Source organism: Grus americana, chromosome 1 (assembly GCF_028858705.1).
Source record: "Grus americana isolate bGruAme1 chromosome 1, bGruAme1.mat, whole genome shotgun sequence".
In the NCBI taxonomy this organism is placed as follows: domain Eukaryota; kingdom Metazoa; phylum Chordata; class Aves; order Gruiformes; family Gruidae; genus Grus; species Grus americana.
This window is the reverse complement of record NC_072852.1, coordinates 144,671,978-144,690,300: the sequence shown is the minus strand read 5'-3', so window position 1 is coordinate 144,690,300 and position 18,323 is coordinate 144,671,978. Positions and strand designations below refer to the sequence as shown.

At 45.9% G+C, this 18,323-nt stretch overlaps 1 protein-coding gene across 2 annotated transcripts; it reads left to right on the top strand.

Annotated features, from left to right (window-relative positions):
* Positions 1–3,580: 3,580 nt before the first annotated feature.
* On the top strand, positions 3,581–16,462 carry LOC129201378 (regucalcin). Of its 2 annotated transcripts, none has more exons than XM_054812560.1 (7): positions 3,581–3,777; positions 4,266–4,430; positions 7,410–7,592; positions 8,864–9,079; positions 10,609–10,740; positions 15,239–15,393; positions 16,111–16,462. In XM_054812560.1, exons 2-7 carry the CDS (start codon positions 4,268–4,270, stop codon positions 16,159–16,161), a joined length of 900 nt encoding a protein of 299 aa, XP_054668535.1. In that variant the 5' UTR covers positions 3,581–3,777; positions 4,266–4,267; the 3' UTR covers positions 16,162–16,462. The 2 variants fall into 2 exon arrangements, with proteins under 2 accessions (XP_054668535.1, XP_054668534.1); XM_054812559.1 differs by lacking the exon at positions 3,581–3,777 and adding an exon at positions 3,939–4,094.
* The last annotated feature ends 1,861 nt before the right edge of the window (positions 16,463–18,323 follow it).

Here is an 18,323-nt window from a genome sequence, read left to right as displayed (position 1 = left end):
CGTGTGACGGTGCGAGGGGTGTTTGTGAAACACTTGAGAAGCTGGCTGCACTGGGAGGGGTCACATAACGTGTCTGCTTATAGCATTACGTTCTTAGGTGTGAGATGCTTTTTCATGAGACTGTAGACACTATCTAAGAAATTGTGCTGAAAGAAGTCTGTGTAATAAACTGTAGTAAGTAGAGAGTACTGTTGCCGGTTCTGTGAGAGAAACTGGACTTTTAAGGCAAAATGCTTCAATACGACTTTGCAGTAATTTGATGCAATCCTTTTTAGAAAAGATTCCCCATTTGAGATTGTTAATCCATTCTGCATTAACTTCTGTGACAGTGTGACAGCAATGGGTGTTAGACTTGATGTAATATATAAATTAATCAATGGACACAAGTCTGCTGTTTAACGCTCTCGTGCCACTTTCTCCCAAGGACGCATTTGCAAAGCAGGAAGATGGTGCACTTTGGCAAATGTTCAAAATGCATGAGTATTTAAATGCACGAACAACTGTGATCATCCAGACTATTAAACAGTTGAGGCTTCTCAGCAGTTTGATCTCTCCTGAACTCACTTGTTGCTTACTAACAAATAAAAGCTTGGTCCGGACACGCAAGTCAATTCTAAGAACTATACTTGGCTGAAAACAAGTGCATGGCAGTGCCATCTTTTGTTTCTACCTTTGCTCTTGCTTGGTGTTGGCTTTTTTGTTGTAGTGGTCACCCCCCTCGCCCAAAATGCAGTATTATCTGCTAGTGCCACACTCCCACGTGCTCACTGCGGTTGCCCTAATGGATGTAAAGCAGGGCGGGCTGACCCTGAGGTAGTGGCTCTTCGGGCTCCAGTGCCCTTGGCACAGTCCTCGTTCTCAGCCACACCTTGCCCAGCTGTGGAGGAGGCCTGACGGGCTCCCCTCGTGCGGTGCTTGGAGGCACCTTTGAGATATGGACATCAGATGTACAACATTTGCTCTTTGTACCAGGCATGGATAAGGCCTACAGCCTTCAAGCAGGGAGGAGGACTAACATAGAAGTAAAACAAGAAGACTAAAGGCAAAAGAAAAAAGATGAAGATGGCTCTAAAGGTGAAGAAATGATAAGATCAGGCTCATAAAAGGAGAGAACAACTGCGACCTTCCAGGAACCAGCATAAGCAAAAACCAGTTTGATTTTATAAGCCCTAAAATGGTCCAGCACCCCTTCTTGCCTTGCAGTCCTTATGGGTGGGGGGGGGACTTTCCCAGCTCTGTGGCACACTGGGCCGTTCTCCAGAACTGCTGAGCATTTCCTGACTGGTGAGAAGGATAATGGCTTGTGGCAGGCTCAGGGAACCTGCAGGCTTGGGTGAGGGCTGTGACTTCACCTTACAGGACCTCCCGCATCGCACATCTACTCCTCCTCCTACTCTTAGTGGTTTCGATAATATGATTCCCCTTGCCCTGCTCCCTGCAAAGCAGGAGGAGTAAGTGTGCAACGTGCCTTACCATGTGGAATAAATGCTGGGCCACCGGCTGTTTCCTTTGGAAGCCACGGAGGTGCTGCGTGTGCTCCCCATCACTGGGATTTGGAGGTGGTGGAGTAGATGTCGTGGCTGCGATGCAACAGCGGGAAGTTCCCGGTGGGGAAGCCACATGGCAGCACCACCTTTGGCAGCCACCTCCCCTGCACCCTTCTCTTCCCTGGTGAACTTGTGCTGGCAGAAGACCTCAGCTGATGCTCTCTGAGAGGGCATCCCCCCATTAATCCCCCCTTGCTCTACCTTTCAACAAGCCTGGATTAACCATTACAGAAAAGACAAGGCAGGAGTACTGTCCCATGTAACTAGAGATCCAAGTTCAAAATATTTGGCAGTTCGAAAGAGGACCAGAGTTTGTGTTGTAACCTGGTGCTTGCAGAAGCTGTTAATCTTCTCCCAAGGTGTGTGCCAACACACAGCTTGTTTTGATGCCTCCAAACCATGCTGGCAAATGCCTAAGTCAGCAAGGAGCAGAGAGGCCGCCTAGGTGGGCTGAGGGTGTGAGCATCTCCTGCTGCTGAGCTCAGTACGCTCTTGTGTTGGCCATCTATCCCAAACGGCCTTGTAGTGTGCAAGGACAGTGGGGGAGCAGCAAATGTGGCTCAGCTTTGTGAAAAGCGAAATTACATTTCACTGTACTTACACATTCTCAATGAGTTCTTTGCATACTTTCAAATTTTAAACCTCTGGATCTTCTGTCTTTGTTGTAAAATGTCTGAAAGAAACAGAACTACTGTGGCACTTTTTTTTTATGTTTGTTTTCTGTGTTGGCAGTCACTAATAATTTGCTTGCCTTAGATCTGAGATAAAATCCTGCTGTTTATTGTATGATACCACGGTGGGGGCAGAAAGAGAAAATTCAATGCTAAGCACAGAAGTAGTACTATGCAAGCCTGTAAGATAAAAGCGGGACTGCTCAGGTAGGGTGACATTAAGTTAATAAATATCATGTTAGTAGTCCATCGAGGGAAGGCTGCATAAAACATGTTGGTAAGGACATGTAGCCCATGAACTTTCCAAATGTACCACTAAAAGAAAAAAAAAAACATGACCAAATGACATCTGGGGTGTGAGCACCTGCTGTATGAATAAAGGTAACCCAGTAAAAATGCTTGACAGGAGATAATCACCAATAGGACGGTGTATGATAAGGAACGTATAAAATCTGCAACAGGAGCTGTGAGAGGGCTGCCCAGTAAAAGACCCCAGTGGGTGCTGTGCAATCACTGCTGTGTGGCACTGGGCTGTGCCCCTTAGAATAAAGGGGCTGCTAAAAGTGACAACTGGAAACAAGAGTCTGGCTGGGGGAGAGGTGGGTTTTGGAGCAGCCAAGTTCATGCTGATTCATGGGGACATGGCGGCGAGCCAGCCGGCGCCTACCTGGTGCACCCCGAGTTGCCGGGAGAAGACACATCAGACACTGAGCAGCGAGACCAAAGTAATTTTTATATCACGGATCCCTACGGGGATGACCGAATCCAAGTCAAAAGGCAATTTGTCACGGGATGCTGAAGAGGAGAGCTGGCATTTACAAAGTGCCTTTTGCTTTACGGCTTGAGGCCTGGGAGCCGCAGTGGCCCACATGACGGAGACAGGCAGGCGCAATGGAGAACAGCATGTGGGAATTTTGATGGTAGCCATTTGCTTCACGTCAGTGGAAGTTTTTGAGGCTTTACAGCAAGGGGCACAAAGGAAGGCATGGCATTTCTGGGTAACCTGGGAAATGTTGCAGGGGCTGTGGAGAAAGATCCCTGGTGCTGAAAGTCGGGGCCAAGGCCCAATGGACGCCTAAACCACAGCTAGGAGAAGGCATGCAGAAACCAGGCCTGCCGGAAACCACCTTCTCCAGGGAGCAGAGAAACTTGGCCACCGTGGAGAGAAATCTCTTCTCACTCTTCTTCCTCCCTGCAGCTCTTGGAAGGGGAGCCGAGACCCCCAGCTCGAGCAAACCCTGCTGCCCGTTATCTGCGCTGGCCTTACAGCACTGCGTGGAGTGGGTGCCAGGCGGCTCGGCCTTGGCCGGGAGGGCGACATGGCCGTGCCACCCCCCGCCCCCCCCGCCGGAGGGCTGGCCGGGCTCGGCTCCAGCCTCAGGCCCCAGCCGGGGCGGGGGACCAGCCCCAGCCGCGCCCGCCCCTGGCGAGGGCACCCAAGGCCCGGCCACCGGCGGCCCCTCAGCCCGGCGGAGCGTGGCCGCCCCCCCTCTCCCCTCCCCGCTATAAGAGTGGCGGCGGCGGCGGGCCGGGACCTCTGGCTGCGCTGCTGGAAACAGGTAGGGCCGGCGGGGTGCGTGTGTGTGTACGGTGTTTTTTTTATTACTCTTCTCTCTCATATATATATATGTGTGTGTGTGTATGTGCATTTAAATTACACAATTACACCGTCCCACGCACGCAGCAATGCCTCCGCCGCCGCGGGAGGTGCGCCCGAGCAGCCGGGCGTGCGGGTGCGGGCCCGCCGGCGGAGGGGCCTTTCCCTCCCGGGCCCGGCGCCCATCCGCACCCCCGGATTTATTTGTTTTCCTTTCTTTTATTATTGTTTGTCCCTTTTTTTTTTTTCCCCCGAATTTGCCTGCCGGCGTGACGGCAGGTAGGGCTGCGCACCGCCCCGCGGGGTGCCCGGCGGGGCCCCCGACCGGCCCCAGGCGCCCCCCCACTCCGCGGCGGGCGGAGCCGGGCCGCGCTGCCCCGCAGGCTCGGGGAGGGAAACGCACGTTGTTGGACGTGTGAGTCGTTCACTCACAGGCGATTTTCTGCACAGGTATGTCATCCATTAAGATCGAGTGCGTTGCCAACGAGGGCTACAGGATTGGGGAGTCGCCCGTCTGGGACGAGAAGGAAAGCGCTCTGCTCTGCGTGGACATCACGGGTAGAAAGGTGTGCCGCTGGAGCTCGGTCACCAAACAAGTGCAGGCCATCTCTGTGGGTAAGGAATGGCTCGAAAACGCTCTGCTGAACGGAAAAGTTGTGTGTTCTGACTTAGTGCTGCGTGCCTGCCGAACAGGGGCAGGACCCCGGCAGGCGGTGGTGCGGCTCCATCCCTCTGTGGCTCCATCCTTCTACAGCTGCACGGTGCTCATCGTGCGGAGACCTTTCCCTAAAACCTGACTTTCCTAGGCCACGGAGGACACTGGGGCTTGTGCTGTGCACAGACACTACATACTGGCCAGACTTAGTCCTGATCCTTATGATTTTTAGTCCTCAGATCCTTATGATTTTGTGCTGTTGGGTTATGTTTGATCTATTTTTCTTTCCTATAAGTTGTTCACAGCTCTCTTTTGTTCCCTCTTTGTCCCAGAGGTAAGGTTCTGCTGTTGGTATCTGTGGGAGTTTTGTTACTGATTCGAATGAGCAATGCCCATAACATTTTCTTGATTGGAAGAAAATTTCCCATAATGATTTAAGAAGATGATGGTTTTTTAAGGTAACAGCATCACTGTCTCCGTAGTTCAAGTATTTATTCCAGAAAGGAAGAGATGTGCTAAGTCTCATAAAGAAAGAGTTGTAGATTTACTTCTGGATATGATAACGTAAATATTTGTCTGTCTGAAGACAGCTCCTTAAATGGTTTAAGTACTCGAATTTATTACTTTCTCATGTTCAGTAACGCTTGGTGAAAATCACTTACTCTGCCCACCCATAAGCTGCTCGCGTTATTTACAATAAATTGATCTGGGCTTATCTGCCTTTCAAATTCTTGTAGTTACCAGTTTTAAGATGAGAGAAGGCCTGATAGTAATTTTGGAAATGTTGCTTCCGAAACTTATTTCCTCTCACCTTAGCTGAGCGAGTGTGCTTCCTTCCCTGCCTTCCCCCACCCGAACTCGGACCTTCTCTCAAAGGTGTAATCTTTTACATGTGGCCTCTCTGGAGATGTAGAAGGGATAGTAAGTAGCTGAAGTAGCTACATTTTCCTTTTACTTCCTTCTGTTTCCTCTGTTTAGTACTAAAATAGTTACAGTTAATAGCTGCGCCTTTGGGAATACCATGATTAAAAGACCAAAAAAACCCCAAACACCCGAACAATGCCATGTGATTAAAATAGCGGTCGATGTCCAAAGTGGAAACTGAGAGAAGCTCATAGAGAATTACAACAACCCCACACGTAGCAACAACTTCAAATGCCCTTTTCAACTCCACAGGGAAAACACCACTACATGCATAACCGTGCTCGGAGGGCGAGATCTTATGGTCAGTTTTCTGTTTGGTGTAAAACGGTGTTGCAGATAAATCAATTCCTGTGGCTGCTGCTTAACAAAGGCCTCCGGGGTGGCTGGGGGCTGAGCGGGGTGCAAGGGCTGATAGGCTCACTTTGGCTGTGTTTGCACAGTGTACAGCAGGGTGGCCAGTCCCTCTGGCTAGCCTGATACACCCCTTTCCCCTGGGGTGCTTTCTGGTGAAGGTATGGGGCCGTTCTTGTGGCTGTAGGGGCAGCCAGGGGGGCTGACACTGCCTGGGGGCTGCTCCCCCCAGGATGGGAGGGAGGGAGGCCCCCCGGGGCTGCGCGGGTGGAAGTGCTCCTGTGGGCCATGGCCCCAGGTGTTTCGCTGGGAGAGCGCAGAGTTGCGTTCCCACGCTGCCGGCAAAGCCCTTGCTGCTGGTGCAGGCAGAAAAGCGCTTTTATTGGCGTGGTTACTGGCAATCGGGAGAGCAGCAAAACGACTTCCTTTGGCAGGTGCCAGGCAGGGCTGAGGATCTGCCGACCTCTCTGCTGGCACGGGAAGGAGAAGTGGCACCCGCTCACCCAGTGTAGATGAGCACCAGCAGCCTCAGCAGTGCGGTCACACGCCTCTGGGTGAAGGAGTTGCGAGAGCTGAGCTCGCAATCAGCAGTGCATCTCAGATGTTCGGGGGATAATAGTATTTGGGTTTCTAGCATGGTGGTACTGCTGCTGGGGCTGCAGAGGGAAGGGATGCCCCAAGCCAAGCGCAAGCAGCCAGAAAGGAGCAGCTCCTCTTGGCAACGGTGATGGCTGCTGGTGGTTATAAGTATTTGTGAAACTATTACTTAATTATACCTCTGCAAAGCTATAAATATAAAAAATGTTTTATTTTTAAATTAGAAAGTTGGTGATTAGTACCATGCATATTATCCCAGACTTTATTGCCCTGTTTAAAGTTATTATTCCTTATATTGTGTCTCATTGTAGGCTTTTACAGAAATGTTTTCTTCACACTCATTTCTCTCTTTTTATACTAATTCCTTTATAATAACCTCCAACTGAGGTTTTCCTGTATAATAGCTCAAATGAGTGCAAACTAACCATGGAGCATTTACTAGTTTTCTGTTTTGCTTTAACTCTTGGAAACCTTTGCCACTCCTTGGTGCATTTTTGGTGCTACTGAAGCACATCTGAACTGCATGGCAGAGTGTGATGCAGGGGGGTGGCTCTCCTGCCCAGCGTGACCTGTCCCAGTGCAGAGATACTCTCTGTCTCCATGAGTTAGGACTGAACAGCCATGTAGGGCTGATTTACCCAGGAGCTGTGCTAAACAAACAGTTGCTCCAGAGCTCCTGTGGCAATCAATTTTTCCCTTGGGGAGGAGGGAACCCACACAGTAACCCGTTGTAAAAAGCATACATGTCTGTATCTGTCCCCCGTTTTATGTTCTTTTTTTTTTTAAGCACCTAGCAGAACCAGGTGCTGGTAATGATTATCACTCCTGGGACTGGTGGTAATACTCAAGTTCCCTGTGTTTATATGTCCCAAACTGGTGATTCTCGCAACTTTTTGTTTGTGTTAAGTACACCCTCTTTGCATGAAAGAATCTATTTCTATGTATTTAAACATCAGTTTTGTTGTGGTGTCACTGAGTTTGGTGTGACTGCCTGCATGTCTAAAGTGGGCAGAAAAGAAATGTCTTTCCATAGCACTTACCTCTTTTCCATTTCACCCTGTTTGTAGATGCTCCTGTGAGCTCTGTGGCTCTCCGGAAATCTGGGGATTATGTTGTCACCCTGGGAACCAGGTTTGCTGCTTTGAAATGGAAAGAGCAGCTGGTAACCACCATTACTCATGTGGACAAGGATAAACCAAACAACCGATTCAATGATGGGAAAGTGGATCCTGCAGGGAGGTATTTTGCAGGTACGCTGCAAGTGGTTCCTTCCTTCTGCTGCTCCATGAGGTTTTGGTGGCGAGATGCAGTGATCAGTCATAGATGCAGCCAGTGTTCCTTCGTAGTTAAATGGTGGGGATTTGTTTTTGTTGTCTTCAAGCAGAGTTTAATCCCATTTACAAATCTATTTGTATCACCTGGACACCACCTTAACAGGACTATCTTTAAAAAAAGAGGCCCACTATTCAGAGCCTGCTTACTTGAAGACACTGGCATTGTCTCCTCCCTGTTGGCATGCTTGTTTTGAATGCTGGCAGAGTGCCAATAGAAAATACTTTTCCAGTGAGAAATTTATGATATTGTGGGGTTTATTCTTCATATATCAGAATTTATAGATGTATTTCTAAAAACTATGTGACTGTTCAGCCTGGAGAAGAGAAGGCTCAGGGGGATCTTATCCATGTGTGTAAGTACCTGATGGGGCAGGAGCAAAGAAGACAGAGCCAGGCTCCGCTCAGTGGTGCCCAGTGACAGGACTAGAGGCAAGGGGCACAAACTGAAATTCAGGAAACTCTGTTTAAATGTAAGAAAACTCTTTTACTGAGGATGATCAAACAATGGAGCAGGTTGTACAGAAAGGTTGTGGAGTCTCCATCTGTGGAGATCTTCAAGACACAACGCTTCCCTGAGCAACCTGCAGTGGCTGACCCTGCTCTGAGCTGGGGGTGGGCCTGAATGATCTCCAGAGGTGCCCTCCAGCCTCAGCTGTGCCATGATCCTGTCCTCCTGGGTTTTAAAACCTGCCCTGTAGTTGGGTCGCCCGGCTTACTTACCTTAACTTGCTTTTACCCAGCCACTCAAGAGCCAGTCTCAGATGCCAGCTTTGAGCCACAATAGTGAGATTTGGTTTTGAAAAGGCTTTAGTAAGACTCGTCTCTCTGCTATTCAAGACTTTAATAAAAATTTGTGGGAAGTTAAATGCTGACCACACCTTTCTTAATATTTGAATGACTGAATAAAACATTTAGCAGAAATCATGCTGCACACCATTTCTGCCACAGTTCAACAACAACAACAAAAAAAAGGCTGTGTTTTGTCATCTTCTGCTAAAAGCAAGCACTTTTGAAATCTACTTTTCTCTTTTCCCTTTAACTCATTTTTTCCCCCAAATTTCTGAAGCCATCACGCTGCTCCTTTCTGCATCGGTAGTGTGGTCATCATCATAGCGAGGGGCTGCCACCAAACCCGGAGGAGAGCCCACTCACTCTGAACCTGCTTTCTCCCCTTTGGCTCTACACAGGTACAATGGCTGAGGAGATTCGACCTGCCGTGCTGGAAAGACGACAGGGCTCTCTGTATACGCTCTTCTCCGACCTCTCAGTAGTGAAGCACTTTGATCAGGTGGACATTTCTAATGGGCTGGACTGGTCACTGGATCACAAAACCTTCTTTTACATTGACAGCTTGTCCTACTCAGTGGATGCCTTTGATTATGACCTCCAAACTGGAAAAATTGGTATGAATCGTTGTATTCTAAAAGAATCGTTTGTGCCTAAAGATAGTGATGTTTGTTTCCATCCTGGTTATTATGCAGAGATGATCAGAGCTTTGGGAGCGCTTCTTCAGAAACCTCTTTAGAACAAAACAACAGAAGCCATATTAACGTTCATTTACACCTGCATAGGCTCCTTGGTCGAACTAGTCAGAGGCTGTTGGTAATACTATAAAGTATTTAAATTGTGTGGCAGAGTTTGAGTATTAATCTGGACTACTGTTACTAAACACAATGCATATCTGATCTTCCTGTGTAAAAAGGGCTAAGTGTTTCTCGTATGGCTAGATTTCTGTGGCTGCCTGTTTCTTATTACTGACAGCATTGGCAAACTTAACAGAAAGCTTATAGTCTTGTGCAAAACCTCTGCTAGCTTCTTTAGATTTTTTTTTCACCCTGTGTTTTTTTTTTTTTAAGTATAAGCTCTTAGATGAAGATTCTGCAGACAGAGCTAAGCAGCAACTGGAAAGCAGTAACTCAAAACTCTTCTTCCTTCGTTTATTTAAAATAAAACAAAACAACCCCTTAAGGGCTTCTGCAAGCTTGGGCAAAGAAAAATTCCAGTGACTTGAACTAATAATTTGCTTTTGAGTACATGGACTGCAGTATTTTGCTTTAAAAGAACCCAATCAATTTGATATTTAGTTTTAAAACTGTGAATTTAAAGTCTTTTTAGGTGTAGCATCTTGTCCCGATGTCTTTCTGCTATGGCTTACAATTGAATTTTTCTTTAGGAAATAGGATAATTCTCCTCTCTCTCACCCGTGCTCGCTTACTCTCTTTCTGTGGGCAATCTGACAATCCCCAGGAGCATAAAGGAAACTCATTAAAAATATTGCTACATATGAGAAACATTGAAGTTGTCAGAGCATAAATAAACAATGTTGGAAAGTTGGTTTTAATTTTCTTTAAAAACAGTGGACAAAAGTTCAGAAAGAGTTGTTTGTTTTTAGGTTGACAGTATGCCTTTGAAGTTGATGCTTTTCCTAACTCTGTGTTTATATAAACTCTCAGTTTATATATCTGAAGGTCAGTTTTGTGTTGGAACAGTGATTATTGGCACGTTCCAGCAATCTGTTTGAAATGTCTCCAGTTCTCTGACTGGAAGCGACCCATACTTGAAATGAGCCAAACTGCTTTTAAAACAAGAAATTAACTTTCTGAATACATATATAACATTAATTTATTCAGTTATTCATTTAATATTGTAAGTAGGAGGCATGAGTGGTGCACTAGAAAACAACACCAGAAAAAAGGATTATACTTGCAGTGGATGGAAACTGATCCACAGGCTTTCACACTGAGAAACAACTGTCTCAGGAAGCAAACAGGGCAGCAGACACGATCTGAGCTCTTTGGTATGAAAAAAGTAGGACTTCAGCACAGCTTTTGAAAATAATAATATGAATAATAACTCTGCTGGGCTGTGACTGATAAAAATTTTAACAACTATCTATCTCGCTTAGTTTTGTTGCGGTTTTTCTACCCTGCAGGCAACCGTAGGAGTATATACAGACTGGAAAAAGAGGAAAGCATTCCTGATGGGATGTGCATTGATACAGAAGGCAAACTCTGGGTGGCTTGTTACGATGGTGGGAGAGTGATTCGTCTTGACCCTGAGACAGGTAAGTTCTTGCAAAGGGTGGACTGGAATTCTGTGTTTAAAAAAAAAAAAAGAAGAAGAAATGAAAGCAAAGAACGAGAGGGGTTTTTTTCCTCTCACTGAAATGGTATATCTGCTCTTTTTAAAAACAGAACTTTTTTTTTTTTAAAGCAATTATATGTCCCTGCTCTCAAAAGTTATCTTTGTCAATAAGTCCCCTTTGTTCCCAGACTCTCTTGTGCTGGAAAAGGTAAAGTTGCTGAGGATATTAGCATTATACTTGTGAATTGTTTGAGTTAGCATTCTCTTGCATCCTCCAAACTTAAGATCAGTGTTTACCTTCTTGATAAATGATGTAGAAGAAAATGAATAAACCGTGAAATGGCAAAGATGACTTAAGCCATTTTTTGTCTTGTTTCTTCAGCTTAGTGTATTATTTTGGGCAGCCTACTGAGGTTAATACAAGCCCCACGTCACTGCTGCCAGCAACTTTTTTTCTTGTTGAAAATTATTTACAAGATAAATTTTGCAATTGAAATAATAAAAAATATTTAATGAATTCCACAGCATTTTATCATTGCCACAGTAACGTCTTGGGTGTGCCCATTGTCTGAGCCTGTTGTTCATTGCTACTCTCATTTGGACTTTGGTGGTGTGCCGGGCATGATGTAGTCTGGGTAAATAAACACGTGTGAAGCACTTTAGAGAGACTGAGCCACACTGTCTGTGAGGGGCCAGTGGGTGAGAATGGGAGCGTGATTTTGACAGATCCCAGACAGCACAGGTTTGCATAATGCAGCATAGGAGCAGCTGCACTGGGTTGCATCTGGGGTCTCTTGAACCCAGGTCCAGCCCTAACAGAAGTCTTAGGGCTTTTGTGGGGCTACAGATTCAGGGATGCCAGTGTCCCTTGACGCACGCCTCCTCTGCAGTGTGCAGCAGGGCCTGGCACACATGTGCACCGAACAGGTCAGGTTGCAGCCTTGTTTCTGACTCTGCTGGAACCTCTTACTTGAGGCTCAGACTGTGCTTTTCACTTTGCTTTTTGATTTGTACCCATCCAAGATCTTGCCAGCCTACGGGACTTCCTCCTGTCCTGCAGAGTCTGCCCCCCAGCCCTAAGAGGAGGAAGGTCTAGCTGGGAGATGCCAGCAGCTCTAGAACCTGTTTCTGGTCCCACATCTTCCCCTTTGGTGGGCAGAGCACTCCTTGGTGACTTCTGCCAGCCTTTTGAATACCCTCTTGGAGCAGTGGACTCTACCATTTTTCCTCTCTGGTTCACTGTTTCTACCTTTTTCCTTGCTGGCTTTCCTTTTTTCACTTGTTTTCCCTTTCCTCCTCCCTTTTGGAGGTATTTTCTGAAGGGAAAGCTAACAGGACTGGTGTCCATAAGCAGATGCACAGGGAGACTGTAAGAATAGGGGAAGCAGAGAACATATCCCTAATGCATTTCGAACCTCCAACTATGCCCAGCTCAGAGTCTTTCAGAGCTGGATGTGATTTCGATGTATCAGTAGCTGCCAGTGGATTTCTCCCCTCACCCATGTAAAACTCACAGCACCCACAGCAAACAGTAGCAATAAGTTTCCTAGGTGAAGTGTCCATGTCAAAAAGAGCTGCCACCTTTGTGAATATCTCATGCTTATCTGCCCTCTGTGTGCTATCATTTTAAAGTGGTATCTACAGTCTGCCATTTTCTGAATTCTGAGTGAATTGTAACTATTTAGGGAGATGACCCAGACAGGTTTGAAGATGACTCCTCAAAAGCCTCTCTTTTAATGCACAATAGCTATTAAGTGTGGCTTGAATGACTGTCAGCTAGTTGCAGATACATCCACTGATAAAGAGCTTATCTAAAGCACATGAGGGATTTTTGGGTTTCACCGATAGCAAAACTTGGACAGCGTTTTTAGGGGGGTGGGTGAGATGTTTGTTTAGCATCTTTTCTAAATGAAGGTTTTGAGGTTCAGAATGAAGCAGCTTTTCAGGTCTAGGCTTCTTTAGCCTAGGTAGCTGCTGCCTTTAGATTCAGGATGTGCTACAGGGAAAGGCTGTGATGACTGATCCCGCTGGGTTTGCAAAGGGCTCAAAAGGGATGTCTAACTTGTACACTGCCAAATCTTGTCATACCTTCCGATCGCTTAGAGACCTGCTAGTTTTATGCAATCATGTCTTTTAATGAGGATTTGAATATTTTCTAGTTCTTCCTAATGAATGTATTTCATATCCTTTGATTGCACAGGGTCTAAGAGATCTGCTAAGTTTCTCTCTTCTACAGATATCAAAGAAAGATGAATTACTTCAGGTGGATTTCAGAACGTCCAGGTGCAGATTTTCTTGCATCTCCAGGAAGACGTTGCTCATCTTAGAGCTTCGTAAACAATATCTTCTAGGCCGTTATCTGCTGAGACCGCTCTGCAAGTACAGTCAGGGTCTCTTCCCTTGTCTCTGGAGCTCATGACTCTTCTCCTACAGTGCATGTTTTTTCTCTTTGAATGCCTTTCCCACTCATTTTCTCCCAGACTTGATGTCAGCCAATTTCTAGGGTGGCCTCTGGAGCATTTTATAAGCCACTATGTAGCCATGTAATCCTTCCACTGCCAGTTGACTGGATAACCACAAAGTGCCGCTACAGCCAGTTGGCAGGAGCGTTGTCTTGGGACTCATATTGGTCCTTGTCACACCCAGGCAACAGACAGGACTTCTCTCCCAGTTTTCTAGATAATTTGAAAAATCTGCTCTTCTCAGGGAAGTAACAGGTAACCAGACATGCAAATAATCTCTGACAATCTATTACCATTACACTGATTTTTTTTTTTCACCTCAATTTTGATTTTTACTTTGGCCATTGTGGGTCAAAGTGTATGCCAAAAAAGCTCATTATACAGCATCAGGAATCCCAGAGTGCTGAAGCTTCCCTGGCTATTGCATACAAGGGGCTCTTTCACCACTGCTTGCTTGCTGTTTACTTTTATTTATTTGGGGATTAAAATACAGTTTAAAAGTATCCAGCCCCTGTGTCAGGGTTTTCTGTGAAACAAAGGCAATTCCCTCTCGGTCCTGTGTTCTGGATGTACTAGTTACATCCATACTAGTGAGTAAAATGGATCAGGAAGTGTCCTTTAGTTCTGCACTATTTGGCATATCATAGCTTATTTTGCACAGCCAGGCTGACTTCACACACCAAGACAGAGCCCAAACTGTCTCTGGGGAGCAGCATACCCAACTAGGTGGGCAACAATTGTGCCAGGACTGCACCAATGGCTTCATAGTGTGGCCCTGCTTTTGCCTGTGCCTATGTGTCGCTTAGTGTTGTAGTACAGGTGAAGCCATTTGGTCTGTGCTTTTGTCAGTTCATTGCAGTGCTGCAAGGGACCGAGGCACAGTTTGCTGGGTGAGGGAAAAGGGTTTACAGCACATAAAAGGGGTGACAGGTGCTTGCTTTCATAAGCACCTCCTGGGAAATGGTGCCCAACTCTGAAGTTGACCAAAAACTTCTCTCAGGTGTTAAGTGGGACAAACTTTCCACTTTTTCTTTCTCCTTGTAGGGTTCCCAACATCAAAGTTACTGTCCTGCTATTCCAATGCATCGCTAAACAGTTAGTTACTGTGAGGGCACCAAGCCCTCCACACATGCAATTGAGAGGCCAGGGAAATTACATATTTTGTAAGGAGATTCAGGTACTTTAGCATATTTCCAGAAAGAGAGATTCAGTTGTTGCTAAATAAAATAGGCATGGTGGGTATTAGCACTTATTGCCCAGAATTAGGAGGAATTTTCTAAAAATCTGCTGTAAGGTGTCTCAACAGTCTTCTGGTTAAGGCTGGAGGCAGTCTGTTTACTACTGTCATTAGGAGGGTAGCTATTTGTTGGTAGAATAAATGTGTAATATTATTTATGGTAGCTCTAAGTTTCTTGTAAACTTCAGACATGTCCCATGATCCTTATTTTATGCAAGCTTGATTTTGAAAGGCTATTGAAATTTCAGGAAAGACTTCTAGGAATTAACCTTCCTTAACTGCAGGCAGTAGAGGTGTAGCACGAGGTCCACCTCAGTAGAGCTGTACAAGGTCTGCTCGCTCCAGGCTTCCTTTGTAGTTAAAAGCAGAGAAGTCAGCAGGTCTAGGGCGTGATTCCTGTGACCTATTTTAAGGAGGAATTATACCCCATTTCCATTGACTGCATGGGCAGCCTAGCTGATGAGCTCAGATTCACATGTCTGTGCTGTGGATGTTAGCATTTAATTAGAGGACAGGCTGGGGTTGGGGGTGGGATTTGTTTGTGATAACTGAGACTGAAATTTGTCAACTGATACCTCGTCAACAATGCGGTTTACAGAAGCCTGGTTTCTCCCTGTCGTGGTGCCCATCAGTATGCCGAAACTCAGCATGGGACCTCCCCCTGCCCTGGTACCTGCTTTTGTGGGACACCTGGCTCCACGCCGGTTATTCACAAGAATTTGTTTAAATTTCTTGTCATAAGTAGATGAACAGGAAATGGCATGCATGTTTTTCTCCAGGAAAAAGACTCCAGACTGTGAAACTTCCTGTTGACAAGACAACTTCCTGCTGTTTCGGAGGAAAGGATTATTCAGAAATGTATGTGACTTCTGCCAGTGATGGAATGGATAAGGAGTGGCTTTCACGACAACCACAGGCTGGTGGGATTTTCAAGGTGAATATTGCTTTTCCCTGCCATTTTAGAAGGCCATTTTTTCCCTCCTACTTTTTCAGGTAGCAGGAGTGGTGGGAAGCAGGAAAAGGGTGGTTATTAGAACATCAGTCATATATGTTAAGCTATTGTTCATACTTTTGGTTCCTGTTGCAAGATGAGAAAGGTCAATGTATTTAGAGATTTGAAAATACTTTGGGGTTTAAAATTTGTAACAATGCTGATACTGCAAATTTTCTATGCCATCACCTCTTTCTACTTCTCCCCTTCCCAACAGTTTGACTTCTCTATCATGGAAAGAGTGTGTAAATACTTCTGTGTCTTAATCAATGGCAGATAAAAGCATCTTTTATTTACTCTTTAGTTAGTTTTAACTAAATTATCTGTCACCTTGGGATTTGTTTTCAAGCCCTGCTCTTCCATACGGGTGCATATGGAAGGTTCCATTGTGAACTGCAGAATTAAGGCTTAGTAGTATCTGAGGAGAGGCTTTTGGGGAGTGGACTCTGGCCTGTGATTACTGAGCTTTAGAGAAAGAGCATAGCTTGAAGGTCCTGGCTGTGAGCTGCTGTCTGCAACACATAGTAGGATGTCAACTTGGAGGACACGGTCCTTTTCTAAATTAAAGCGTGTCTAGTTGTGAAAGAAGAGCAAGTGTCTGATAGTGGTGAACTATTGCACTAATTTTTTTTTTTCCCCCCTCCCTCTCTGTTTTAATAGATAACAGGACTAGGGGTGAAAGGAGTCCCACCATATCCCTTTGCAGGTTAAATACACACTCTTCAGAATGGATTAGAGAGGACTGATGTAAGCAAGACAAGTTGGAAGGTCTTATTCTGGCGTTCAGCATCTTTTGCTTTGAAACGATAACGCAATTGTAATATCTCATCAGGAAAGAATGAAAAACTACTGAAATACATGGAATATTTTAAAAATTATCTTTTTTTCCCCCTTTAAACTCTATTACTTTAAATATCTGATGGTGCTTTTTCTGTTGTGCTAAAAAATTCTTGCCCTAATAAACTACTGAATATTGTAACTTTCTTTTATGATTAAATAATGTTTTAATGTCTTTTTATTGTTTATTCTCCTGTCTCATTTGCAACTTGCTGCTCTATTGATTTATTTATTAAACTACTTGTACTGTCTCTTTTAGATATTTTCAAAGTTCCTCATAAAATATCCATTTGTGGTCTTACCGCTGCTTTAACGGAAACATCATTTATCCCATGATGTTCCCAACAACTGAAACATTAATGCTGATTATTGTGTGTCTGCAGCTTCCTTTTTACATTACATTTTTAAGGCCTCAGCTGTGGTCATGCTTAAATTAACTCTGACGGGCTGGAGCCAATCATCCATCTCTCCCCAATGCATGTCATTGTTTTCCCCATTTTGTTAAATACGAAACCAAACTTTTGCGATCAAGAATATCTTTGTCCATCCTCTGAAGATCTCGGCCTGTTTTGGGGAGATCTGATAACAGGAAAGCATCAGGCATTCTTGGCCGTTTGCATTTAAAAGAAACCACCACTCCACGTGTCTCCTGCTGGACCAAGTTCCCCCAGAGCAGCCAGAGGGGCAAGAGGGGTCCACATGCCCAAGTGACCACCACTTCTACGAATGTGCAGGAAAGGGTAATTTCTTCACAGCACCTGTTGTAAATGGCAAGCTTATTCACTGGCTTGCTTTTTTTTTTTTTTTTTGGCTGGTAACTTCAGGCCTGTATGGGCCGAAACAACTGTGATGTAGCTCAGTTGGTTTTTAAACTGCAGATTTTGCTTTTGACATGTTCCTTGTTCCCATGCTTGTGCGCCTCCACCTGCAGTTGAAATAGCTATCCGTCCCTGTCCTGCTCTGTGAGTGTAACCCGCTGACTGCCAGCAAGAGAGCCTGTGGCCGTGCACGTTCTCTGCGGGTAGCTCTTGGAATCAGTACGTCTTGGTGCTCCAGCGCATCTCTGCAAGCCTGCAGGAGGTGGCTTCTCTTGCTGGATCTGCTTGTGTCTGCTGTGCCCCCCGAGTGTGCAGTGGACGACTTGGGAGCTGTCTGGTCCCTGGACCACACTGAGGCCTCGGTGCTGCTTTGAACCAAGGGGCGTGCAAACCTTCGTTTTCCTTCTTCAAAGCATGTGGGGGTATGTCTTGGCAGCTGGAAAACCAGGAGGTTTAAGCAGCCCCACCTCAGGGCAGAAGATGCGTGGTGAAGGAAGCTGGGGCCTGTTCTTTGAGTGTCCACCATCCTTCATTTGCTTTATGTGCTGCAAAGTAACCTCAAAGCACAGTAGAGGGAAAGTTTATGTGTTGGTGAGTTTATGAGATGGTGAGAGTGGCACTGAAATCACGAACCTGGTGACAATTGCAGCTCGGGAACCGTGCTGTAGAGCTGCTGTGGTGGATCGCTAATGGACATTCAGAGATGCAGCAGAAAATAAGTAGGCATAAACACAAATAAGCTCCCTCTACCATCGCTGTTGTGTTGCAGAGGTTCCTGGACCATGAGGTTTTGTACCTGTGCCCACCCTCACCCCACCGCGATGGCAGTGGGGTGATTGCCAGCACAACACAGGGCACCTGCCAATCCTTTTTTTCTGTTGTTGCTGCACTAGAAAGGTGACAGCAACAGCTCGTATGGGCACGAAAGATTTAGTCAAAGATTAATTTGTCACTGTTGGCCAAGAGGCACTCAGGAGACCCAGGGAGGATGTGGCTGCTGGAGGCCCTCATCCTCCGTGTCATGCATGGGTGGCCCTGGGCAGACGTCTGGGGCATGCATGTCTTTGTGAGTGTGGGAGCAGGAACAGGTAAAATAAGTTTCTGTAGACATTTTACAAATAAATGCCACCTCCACCGTCTGCAAGATCACTCACTGGGCTTTGCCATGCTGGTTTCACGGGCATCACATGAGCAGGAAGAGCTAACTCTGCCAGGAGA

What these genes read in the sequence shown, in the direction of transcription:
- LOC129201378 (XM_054812560.1), top strand. Translation starts at nt 4,268, where the DNA reads ATGTCATCCATTAAGATCGAGTGCGTTGCCAACGAGGGCTACAGGATT. An exon ending in TGCAGGGAGGTATTTTGCAG is followed by an intron (nt 7,593 to 8,863) that starts GTACGCTGCAAG and finishes GGCTCTACACAG; the next exon opens with GTACAATGGCTGAGGAGATT. An exon ending in CCTCCAAACTGGAAAAATTG is followed by an intron (nt 9,080 to 10,608) that starts GTATGAATCGTT and finishes TCTACCCTGCAG; the next exon opens with GCAACCGTAGGAGTATATAC.